Source organism: Haliotis rubra, unplaced genomic scaffold (assembly GCF_003918875.1).
Source record: "Haliotis rubra isolate DU_JTF1 unplaced genomic scaffold, ASM391887v1 Scf78, whole genome shotgun sequence".
Taxonomy (NCBI): domain Eukaryota; kingdom Metazoa; phylum Mollusca; class Gastropoda; order Lepetellida; family Haliotidae; genus Haliotis; species Haliotis rubra.
The window spans coordinates 587647-600264 of NW_025767501.1; the positions used below are offsets into that span (position 1 = coordinate 587647).

General features: G+C 40.7%; 1 protein-coding gene across 1 annotated transcript in view; it reads right to left on the minus strand.

The window, feature by feature from the left end:
- Window positions 1-416: 416 nt before the first annotated feature.
- The window catches only part of LOC124260857 (glycylpeptide N-tetradecanoyltransferase 2-like), a 34560-nt gene continuing 22358 nt past the window's right edge, over window positions 417-12618 (minus strand). Inside the window, exons 3-13 of the mRNA XM_046695179.1 lie at window positions 12245-12386; window positions 11519-11643; window positions 10762-10853; window positions 10123-10239; window positions 9509-9679; window positions 8885-8993; window positions 8250-8321; window positions 6014-6112; window positions 4700-4864; window positions 4119-4256; window positions 417-1830 (exon numbers count right to left, since the gene is read on the minus strand). Of these exons, the coding sequence (XP_046551135.1) occupies window positions 1810-1830; window positions 4119-4256; window positions 4700-4864; window positions 6014-6112; window positions 8250-8321; window positions 8885-8993; window positions 9509-9679; window positions 10123-10239; window positions 10762-10853; window positions 11519-11643; window positions 12245-12386 (1251 nt within the window). The 3' untranslated portion in view covers window positions 417-1809. The remainder of the gene's footprint in view (window positions 1831-4118; window positions 4257-4699; window positions 4865-6013; window positions 6113-8249; window positions 8322-8884; window positions 8994-9508; window positions 9680-10122; window positions 10240-10761; window positions 10854-11518; window positions 11644-12244; window positions 12387-12618) is intronic.

Below are 12618 nucleotides of genomic sequence, written 5' to 3' on the forward strand. Positions count from 1 at the left end.
GTCAGTGTGTGCAGTAGTTGAGAGAACCACGAGATACAACAATGTATATGAGAGTGACAAAGCTGGTCCAGTTCTAGTTGTAGGTAACTGTGTCAGCTCTACAATCTGGCACACTGTATAAACCGGATTATATCTTCAGTCCCGATGAGTGCCGGTTTAGACAGACTGTATCATTAAACTATTTACACAGTTCACTATTTGTTACGAGGGTGGAATGCACAGAGATAAACAGCCAGGTGTGAGAGAAAGGATGGAGACGCCACAGCCCAGGTAAATGAATCAATACCTTTATCAGCACTTGTGTACGTGCTTCACATACACCTGGCTGTTCCTCTCATTGCACTCCTCCCTCGTAACAAATAATGAACTGTGTCAAAACTTTAATGACAGTTTGTTAAACAACTTTTTTATTTTTGGGACATAAATTCTGCAAAAAAATCACAGATTCGGTCTGATCTTTTGATTATGAACAGTGTTTCATTGAGTTTTATATGTTTATTAGTTTTCGAGTCAGATTGCAATTCATTGGTCCCTTTTTGAGCCAAACGGACAATAGAGTTGGACTGACGAGTCCATTGTGATGTCACAAACCTTAACTTTCATTACGAAATGATGCAAAAACCAAGATGCCATTTCTTCCTAAAAGATCCTTTCTTTGTGTAAAGAACAATAATTATGTGAATAATTCATTCTCCTCTTTATTCCAATTCAGGATTAAGACAACCAGGGCTTTACTTCATTCTGATTATGTATTGACACAATCACGGTTTTGATCGACAAAATGTATATAATACAAATGATAAGTGCTCCTTAATATTCTCGAACACAAAGCCATGTTTGTGTTGCTAACAACATTGGGACATAAATATCAACTGTACATCATTGGGAGTGTTACCGGTATCTGTGGGAAAACAGTTCGCTCTCCAGTTGGTTAATTACTGGGTTTGTCATGATTATCTAGCACAATAATAAACTGAACCTTACAAACCAAGTTTGCATAATTAAACTGACCTTTGAAATAAAGTTACGTAGATCAGAACATACATTATCATTATTGTTTCCACAATTTCACAACAAATTCATCTATTCTCACCATTTTATCTCAATAGAGATATTTTAGACATTCACACAGTGTATCACATAGAATATAGCAAAACTATAAACAAATTTGCACCTCAAAAATCTGCATTCAAAACAGCTTAGGAAAAGACTAGTTCCAAATTACAGGGTGACATTTGATTATAGAAGAACCTGTGCACTGATTGACAGAATCAGTGTCTAAGAAGTTGAAATTATATAAATGCATTGCTTTAGTATGAAAATACTAAAATAAGAACAAAATAAAGAGTTCTCCTATGAAATTACAGCAACTGTTTCCATGGTGAATCTCGTGGGGTAGTGTTTTTAATGCCGGTGCTTGTGGATGATGCGATGATGATGATGACGATGACTATTATGGTTAGATGGTAATAACCACTCATACACAATCAGAACAATATTTTTTGCAAGTAATAGCTACATAATCTGTTCAGTGTCTTGTCAATCCAAACCTAATAATCCTGATCTTACTATCAGTAGTCTGATATTAACATGAATCGAAGAATCTGATCAAGCATCGGTCTCCAAGAATGGAAGCATCTTTGTTGATGGATACAACATGGCCAAGGGGAGAGAAGCGAGGAGAGCACTATCACATGAGAAGCTGGCAAGCAGCGCCACCTAGTGGTCATGTCACTGCTTACTGGATGATACCAAGGCTGCCAAGGCAGCTTACACTGTGTCCCAATCATCCCTCATTAAACACCAGACTCACTGTAGCACCAGGCCAACCTGTTGACAAAGACAGAAGGGTTAACACAACGATGACCTACAAAGAGCAGTACAATAAGACAATATAAGCAATGAGCAGTCAGTCAGTCTGTGTTCATAGTGCAACGAGTGGGGAACGTCAGTTGGTACCATGACAATTTCAGCAACGCCAGTTGATACCATGACAATTTCAGCATACTGCAGCAAATTAGTGTTGACAGCATAAACAATGGTCAACACAACTGGGTACCATGACACACTATTGTGAACACCACTGGGTACCATGACACACTATGGTGAACACCACTTGGTACCATGACACACTATTGTGAACACCACTGGGTGAACACCACTATGACACACATGGTGAACACCATGGGTACCATGACACTATGGTGAACACCACTGGGTACCATGACACACTATGGTGAACACCACTGGGTACCACACACTATTGTGACACCACTGGGTACCATGACACACTATGGTGAACACCACTGGGTACCATGACACACTATTGTGAACACCACTGGGTACCATGACACACTATGGTGAACACCACTGGGTAATATGACACACTATGGTGAACACCACTGGGTACCATGACACACTATGGTGAACACCACTGGGTATGGTGAACACCACTGGGTACCATGACACACTATGGTGAACACCACTGGGTACCACCATGACGAACTATTGTGAACACCACACCACTGGGTACTGAGCATGACACACTATTGTGAACACCACTGGGTACCATGACACACTATGTGAACACCACTGGGTACCATGACACACTATGGTGAACACCACTGGGTACCATGACACACTATGGTGAACACCACTGGGTACCATGACACACTATGGTGAACACCACTGGGTACCATGACACACTATGGTGAACACCACTGGGTACCATGACACACTATTGTGAACACCACTGGGTACCATGACACACTATTGTGAACACCACTGGCACTGAGCATGACACACTATTGTGAACACCACTGGGTACCATGACACACTATGGTGAACACCACTGGGTACCATGACACACTATGGTGAACACCACTGGGTACCATGACACTATGGTGAACACCACTGGGTACCATGACACACTATTGTGAACACACTGAGCATGACACACTATTGGTGAACACCACACCACTGGGTGAACACCACTGGGTACCATGACACACTATTGTGAACACCACTGGGTACACATTGTGAACACCACTGGATACCATGACACTATGGTGAACACCACTGGGTACCATGACACACTATTGTGAACACCACTGGGTGATGACACACTATTGTGAACACACTGACACTGGGTGAACATGACACACTACTATGGTGAACACCACTGGGTACCATGACACACTATTGTGAACACCACTGGGTACCATGACATGACACTATTGGTGAACACCACTGGATACCATGACACACTATGGTGAACACCACTGGGTACCATGACACACTATGGTGAACACCACTGGGTTAATATGACACACTATGGTGAACACCACTGGATACCATGACACACTATGGTGAACACCACTGGATACCATGACACACTATGGTGAACACCACTGGATACCATGACACACTATGGTGAACACCACTGGATACCATGACACACTATGGTGAACACCACTGGATACCATGAACACTATGGTGAACACCACTGGATACCATGACACACTATGGTGAACACCACTGGATACCATGACACACTATGGTGATACCATGACACCATGGTGGACACCACTGGATACACCACTGGATACCATGACACACTATGGTGAACACCACTGGATACCATGACACTACACCACTGGATACACCACTGATACCATGACACACACCACTGGAACACCATGACACATATGGTGAACACCACTGGATACCATGACACACTATGGTGAACACCACTGGATACCATGACACTATTGTGAACACCACTGGGTAATATGACACACTATTGGTGAACACCACTGGATACCATGACACACTATTGTGAACACCACTGGATACCATGACACACTATGGTGAACACCACTGGATACCATTACACTATGGGGAACACCACTGGGTGCCATGACACGCCAGCCGACTGACAGCTGTGTCTATCAATTCTCAGTTGCCAATGTGCCAACAAAACCAATTTTGTCAGATAAGTACATGGCACATTGAATCATTCTTTAGAGAATTTTCCAGGACTGATAGAACTGCCCATGACCTTCCAACGTACAAAAAAAGCCCCCAACAATGTAGTTCCAGAGCTACCATTTACTGACCCGCCTTGTGTCCATTGCCGGGCACTTCCAGTTATACAAGTAATACTGAAGATTGCCATCACCGATCCCGAACTTCAGCTTCTCCAGGAACTCCTTGTTGTCCATTAGATCCAGGGCGTTGAACACGTCAAAGCCAACCTGCAATCAACCGACAGACACATTCAGCTTCTGTAGTTTCTGATATACTCTGCACTAAACTGAGATACAGCAAATGACATCTATCTTGTGTAAACTATGCATACCAAAACTACATGTTTTAGCTTATTGTCTTATGGGTTTAAAAATATTGCCGTTTCCTCCTCACGGAAAAAAAAGATTGGCATATCTTGCTGAAGTGACAGAAACAAATATTCTGTCTTGAACAAAAAGCTTAAGTCCCAGCACCCTTAAACATTGTCATCAGAAAGACCATCATCCAAACACACTTTGGTCACATGATCTTCATTTGCCCTTGTCAAGACTAACACAAGTACTGGAGACATGACTAAAGGTCCTGCATATAAAAAACTGGAAACATAAAACAATGACAATATCAATGCCTTTATCTTTCCTCCTTTATTGCTATGTGGTAAGCGACTTACATTTTTAGCTACTATAAGAGCGTCCTGCATGAGATCTACCCAGGGCGTCTTGTGGGCTACGTTGTAGAAGGAGTAGGCTGCCTTGAGGGACTTGTGCTGGGGGTGGTGCATCACAGTGGAGGGCAGCGTGTAGAAACTCACAAAGTCCGTAACTGTCCCATCAACCTGCACACAACAACAATCAGACATGTCTTAACTAAAGATCAGTAAAACAATAAATATAATGAGAGAGAGAGATCTGGCAATATATGCCGGCCTTTTCCTTGAATTTGTCCGAGGGAATAACAAAATATATGACCAGTTGATCCTGACAGAGAAAGGGACACAACCTATGAGTAGTGAAGCTATCAGAAGTTGCAGTCAGCAATACTCCAGCCATATCCTGACAACCTGTACTACCAAACATTTCAGAGTTAAAGCAATGACCCTCTTACAACAAGCATGGGTTCCTGAAGACCAAATCTAACCTGCATCTTTACAGGTGCCACTCCATCACAACATGAAGACATCTGATCAGGGATTTACAGGACGCCAATTCCTGCATCCTTTATGCATAAAAATTGACAAAGGAAGCAAACAAAATTCATTAGCAGAGACTAAAAAAGTACAAATTCTTTTTTGTAAAATTCAAATCAAGTGACAATAAGTTATCACTAAGTTTGCTACTAGCTGGGTTATAGTATTATTTGCAACAATGTGATGATCATGATACACAATACAATAACAGTATTAACAATCATATTTAAGTGTCTGGGACCCCCATTTTGTTGTCCAGGACCCCTGAAAATTAAGAGTATGAGTTCCAGGGACTCTCAAATACAGGACTCCATGTAAATCCCTGTCTGATGCTGTGACAATATTCGACCCCACAATCGAACTGGGCAATTTTCGTATCTAAGAGCTAATAAAGGGGAGCTTGGGACCTATTCATAACAGGGTGCCCATGGGACGGAACATACAGATGAACAATAATGCAATGATGACAAAATGACAAAAACACATTATGTCTGGAGTGAGTGAGTGAGTGAGTGAGTGAGCTTAGTTTTATGCCACACTCAGCAATATTCCAGCTATATGGCGGTGGTCTGTAAATAATAGAATCTGGGGACCAGACAATCCAGTGATTAACAGCATGAACATTGATCTATTATGATACGATGACACGTGTCAGCGAGCCTGACCACCCGATCCCGTTAGTGGCCTCTTACGACAAGCATGGGTTACTGAAGATCAATTCTAACCTGGATCTTCATGGGTCCATTATGTCTGGCATAAACATGTAAACAGGAAAGAGTTATCAAGAATTATACTTACTTCTACAACATAGCTATCAACTATTCCATTCCTGGGAATGAACCAATGTCGAAATTCTTCTTCACTAAAATTAGGGGACAAATCAAATGTGTCTAGGTACTGCAAAAAGAAACAGATCATGTGGTTAGATTTGATGGCAATAAAATACATTACATCAACACTCACACAAAAGACAGAATGATCAATTCAGTTGTGGTAAACAAGTTAAACAGTATGTTGCAATGCAGAATGGCACGCAGATACAGCCCGGCCATGACAGACAAACCATTGTGGTCATCCAATACCCACATCAACTTTCCTTGCCCTGTAAAGTGCTAACTTTAATCTAGAACAATGTCTTACAATCCCACGAAGGTAACTGTGACAGGCTTGGTCATCCAATCTCCATGGCAGTTATCTATTACAATCAGCCTGGCCTCCTACTGTCAAATATACTGGACACAATAAAACCACATCTTTCACTCTTCCCTACCCTCCTATAGATATCCCAGGGATCATTTTGGACCATGCTATTGCACAATGAAATATGAATTGGCATATTGAAAACATCAAGGGCCCTTATGAGTGAATGAGTGAGTGAGTAAGTTTGGTTTTACGCCGCTTTTAGCAATATTCCAGCAATATCACGGCAGGGGGACACCAGAAATAGGCTTCACACATTGTACCCATGTGGGGAGTCGAACCCGGGTTTTCAGGATGACAAGCAAACGCTTAAACCACCAGGCTACCCCACCGTCCCAAAGGGCCCTTATGGCATGTATTGATCACAAATGGCAAAAGGCCCTTATGAAAATATATTCTATTTACGTTAGTATAACCATGTTTATTTATGTTGTGTTGATGACACAGGAAGTACAGACCACTCGATCAACCATTTCCTCCTTCTAAATATTTGTTAAGGATAAACAAGACTGTATTTCTACATTAACTACCACAGAAGTCTATATTATCCCACAAAGCATCCTTCAGTAGTCCTTGGGTTTCCGTGATGTAACAACCAACATTCGAGGTGAGGTGAGGTGAAATTGGGTTTAACGTCGTGCTTGAGAATATTTCGCTCATATGACGACGTGCATGCGTGTGTATGTGTATGTGCGGCTGCTTGTAATAGCCCAGACTGAAGCTGGTTTTATAGGGCTAGCCCACTGAGATACCATACCGCAGTGAAGCATGAATACCCCACTCAGACACATTATACTGACTCCGAGCCTACCAGTCCTTGTTGTACCTATTAATGCCGAGCGCCAGACAGGGACCAACAAGTACCATATTTTAACGTCTTTTGGTATGACGCGGTCGGGGATCGAACCCGCGACCTTCCGCTCTCCGGGCGGACGCTCTAACCACTCCACCACGGAGGCGGTCCACCAACATTCGAAATGCCATATCTTCTTGAGTAATGTGGCGCATCCAAACATAATGCACATATCACTACATGTACATTGTATACTTTCAGCGAATTTCAGGAACAAACAGATGAACGTGTATAAACAAACTCGGTCAATAACAAATTTAAATGATTTGCCAATTATTTTATCAGTATATCTCGTGTTCTGCTAGGGATTATTTAATACGCATAGATTAGGATTACCATGTGTATTTTCTCATAAGCTGGATATTGCAGTCAGCTGAGCCCACACTTCCTTCTACCACTGATTCAGTTAAAACCCCAGAACATAACTTTAATAATTTTGATGAAGTGATTGAAAGACTGGTCATTCTTCCCGTAAAGTACTGTCCATGGCTGCCAGACAATGAAGTCAAAGCACTTTAGAAAACAGATATCTCACTGGCTCAAAAACACAAAATGGTCAACGGTATCTCTGGGTCTACCTGATTTCACTTCCTTGTGTGCTAGTCAGAATTTGTCAGATGTTAATAGTGAGGCCACTTTTCATGGATCAATATATTCATATGCAAAGTTTTTGTGTAAAAAGTCCTAATATATTTTCTTTAGGAGTGAGTGAGTGAGTTTAGTTTTACGCCGCACTCAGCAATATTCCAGCTATATGGCGGCGGTCTGTAAATAATAGTCTTGACCAGACAATCCAGTGATCAACAGCATAAGCATCGATCTGCGCAATAGGAAAGAGAGATCTCTCTCCAACCAATCAGAATCAAACATTTTTCAACATTAGGCAGAATTTAGGTAAACGATTGGACTTAAATGAGATAATGGCATTATCACAGGTAAATACACAGAGAAGTGACAGTTCTGTGTTTACTGTGTCCTTACCGATGCTAACAATTTGTACGCTTCTGGGACATCCGCTGGTGTGAATGGCCGAAAGCCTGGAGTCTTTGGGGACTGAAAGCAGAGAAGAAAGTTTTTATAGATAGAACTAGCACAATGCTCATAAACTATGAGTTCAGATACTGCACAGAAGATCAACAGTCAGAGTTATTTAATATGAGTATTTCCAGAAACATGAGTAACTGAATCCTTTTTGATTTCCTATACATTTTTTAATATATACATTTAAGAGCAGAGATAACCATGGTCTCCAAATTCGAGGACTTTCAAGGAAGATTCAAAGTTCAAATGCCTTCAAAGCTACACTGTAAGTGAGCAAAAGGCTGAGTTAGGTTTAGCAAAGCTTTTCACGGTATTCCATCCTACTAGAGCGTGACAGCTTACTATGGGAGGAAAACCCAAAATGATGCTGGTGTGAGACATTTACCCACAAGCACAGGTATGCTGCTGACAATCCTGGGGACAAAAACAGGGCGAACAAGGATTTGAACTCATTAACATAGGGTTCTGGCATGCCCAAGGAGGCACATTGCATAGTGAATTGGGCCGTGTTGACAAACCTCCCCTAGACAGACCTTCCAATGGATCATGTGTATGTAACACTGTAGTATCCTCACCTCTGGTAATTTGTACAGCTTTAGAGTTCTTTGCATAGTCATGTGACGGCTAAGATGAGAAAACTTCACTTCAATTAGTTTCCGTGGATTTAGTGATCGATGCCAATACCTAGAAAGAAAAACATCACCAGTTATACAAAGTATAGGTAACAGTCCATGTGATCTTTGGTCAAGTCACTGAACAAATCAGTAACTTTTCACTTTCTAAATCTAAACTAAACTAGTGTCGTTTTCTTTCTAAAATGTCAATGTTTTTACAATTAATCTTTAGCAGGGGTGTGGTTTTCATCAAGGTATCTCATTTGAACAACTCCATAAAGTTTTCATTGTCAGTTATCTGTTTAACCCTGGAATCCATTGCATCCACAGCTTTGCTTTAACTGATTTCAAAACAGCAATGCTAAAAGCAGTCATCCACTCAAATTAGACCAAAGAAGATGAGAAATTCTGTTTGCTGTTTCTATTCAGAGAATGTGAGGAGATAACACTTCCTGAATAAAGCTCTATGATGCTGAAATGGTCCAGGGTATTTATTATTACAGAATGGACACAAAATACACTCAGTAACCAAGTTGTTTTACATCATATATGCATGCAGATTCTACAGAAATGGTGCCAACTCACCTACAAGACGTTACAGGTTTTGGTAAGACCACGCCAGCCGTATACACAGCCTGGAACAACCCTTGTTGATGAACCCGTCTTGTGATCTCTCGGATCAGCACCGGGGCAACACGCTTTGATCGTAACTTTTTATGCACACATAAGAAATTTATTTCTACCATTTTCTTTCTTCTGCAAAAAGAAAAAGACACAGAGTAAATAAACACATATAAAACTATTGCTGGTGAAATAAATCAAGTTGTAGGTGACTTCATGGTTATTGTTTTGATATTTACGTTTCCATAAACCTAACAAAAGAAATCAAGTCCCACAAAACAAATGATTGTTTCCTGATTGACTGAGGCCTGAGTTGCACTATTGTTGAGAAGTCTGTGAAATTATTATTGTTGACTTTTTTCTATATAAAAAACTGACTTAAACAGTAATTATGCGTTTATGTACATACAAACTAAATGCTGGGGAATACCTATTAACATTAACAAAAACTAACATGCTCAAAGTTTTACAAAAACCCAAACTGGAGTGATTATTCCCTCAGCATTTATCAGGAAGCAATGCTGGATCCAATTCTATACTACAGCTGGAAAGAGCTGACAATTTCTACTCGTACAAACCTTTCATATATTTTGATGTGAGCAGGAACAGCACTTATGAAGCCAACAAGTTTTCCACTTTTTGTGACCCTCACACCACAGTGCCAGTCCTTTATCCAGCCTGGAGGTTGAAGAGCCCTGCAAACAACAGATTCCACATTCAGGCTCCCATATAAAACTTGTGTCTACTCACAAAGACAGGTATGTCCCACTACTACATGCATATATAGTTAGTAAATCTTGTCTTTTTACCATCTGAATACAATGCTTAGAAGTCATGCCATTTCCATTCTCAACTCCCTGGGGAATATACAACAGAAGCTGCCTGTGATGAATCATGAGGTAACAATCTTATCCCAATTAGCCAATTTAAAGTTCCCAAGTTCATACGAAATCACTCGCTGAAGGAGACATTACATGTGCAACATGTGTTTAGTGTGGGTTTTGACCGAAGTCCTAGTAGTAGAAACTGATTCAAGGACTCTTGGTGACCAACATTCCTTAGCTTAAAATCGTAGTATGACCTGTGAGCTTTGCAGATAATATATGCATGCATGAAATGAAGACAAGGTACCACTTTGTGTAGAATAAATATCTACAAACTTCAAAGGTATAAATATTCGTCGTTATTGTTATAGAGACCATTCAAACTAGACTTACCACTGGAGAAATTCTGGAGAATAATCAAATCTAAACATGTTGTCATCATCTTCTACATAATTTTCATTCAGGAGTGTGTACAGCTCTTTCAACTGAAATGGAAACAGTTCTCAGTTTGAGCAGGTCAGACTCACTGAATCATCATCATATGTTCTTGTTGACTGTTTACTCATCTAATCAAGTATACACGTTTTCACCAAGTTCAATCTCACTACAATCAGATCTCAATACCTCCTCAATATATCACAAACGTTTGCCACAAACTGTAGTGGCAGACATATGTGACGTTATTTTCCGTAATCCTTGCTGAACATTATAATAAATCTTCCACAGTTCTCATTGTTTGTGAAGAAGACCACAGCAACATCACTGCAAGTTTCTATGACCACATTGACGCAAATAACTGGAGATGACACATTCTGTTGTCCATGATGGCTCATGTGCTGGTGTGCTGTTATTCCAACAACCTGATGTCTCCAGGAAAGCCACATTATTCTTCATTGTCTCAAGCAAGACTGAGTAATAAGCCTTGCCAAAGCTTTGACAATATAAATTTATTTGGGACACAGAATTCAGAGTTCCTTGTTGGCTATGACTGACTCTAATGACGTCTCTAATGTAATACTTGTAAAGCATCAAAGCAGAGTTCAGCTGGCAACTGTTTAGCTAACAACATAAACTACAAATATACTCATTACTGAAATGAAGAAAACAACTGTCTGATAGGGGATATTTTGAAAGGTATGATTATACTTACAATGAGAGGATTGCTTATGTCAAGTGTGTCCCACTGAAAGCCCTGAGGTAGGGAGTAGCTCTCTTGTCTGATCTCTCCTGTTGGCTTGTCAGCTTCAATTTCTTCATTAGCAGTTATTTTCTCATCTTAAAACAGAAAAACCCCATTAATCTTCAGACACAAACCTTTCTTCAATTAGCAAATTTAAGGCCAATGCTGCAAATGGAATGCCTGACCATATTTCTGTCACATCTTATCGACGCACTGGCTCTTCTCTATCATCGAGTGCTATTTCCATTCAGGGAATGATAGGGTAGCCTAGTGGTTCACTTGTCACACCAAAGTCCTGGGTTTGATTCCCTCATGGGTATTATGTGTGAAGCCCATTTTTGGTGCCCTCTGCTGTGATATTGCTAAAAGCAGCGTAAAATTATACACACACTATTCATGGATATATCGAGGGTATTAACTCAAAACAATTACTCTAACAATCCAAAAACATCCCTCCAACTTGAAAGGCAACATAAGGATAACCCAATGTTAAGAAAAGCACAAGGCTTCATTCTGATTATGCTTGGACACAATGCTCCCAAGTCAATGGCATTCTTAGTCCATAATGATAATTATTAATGCTATTACCCAGTTACCTTGGTTACGTGTACTACAATCTGTTATGTATTATGTATTCACACAGACTTTGATTTGACCGACACATTGAACTTGAGCATTAAAATTATTTCTTCTCACCAAATTTGGGAACAGGTTGGGTTTCCCAGAAATGGAATTTCTTCTTTTTAGCCTCTTCAATGCTCTTTGGGGCACCCTGCTGAAGTGTGAGGAACTCCACTGCTTTCTGGATCTGCTGCAGGCCCGCCATTGGCAGATTACTCTGGAAACACACAGGAATACATTGGAGTATTTACACCAGGACCCATGAACATCCAGGTTAGAATTGGTCTTCAGTAACCCATGCTTGTCGGAAGAGGTGACAAATGGGATTGGGTGGTCAGACTCGCTGACTTGGTTGACACATGTCATCATATCCAAATTGCATGGATCGCTGCTCATGCTGTTGATCACTGGACTGCCTGGTCCAGACTCGATTATTTACAGACCGCCGC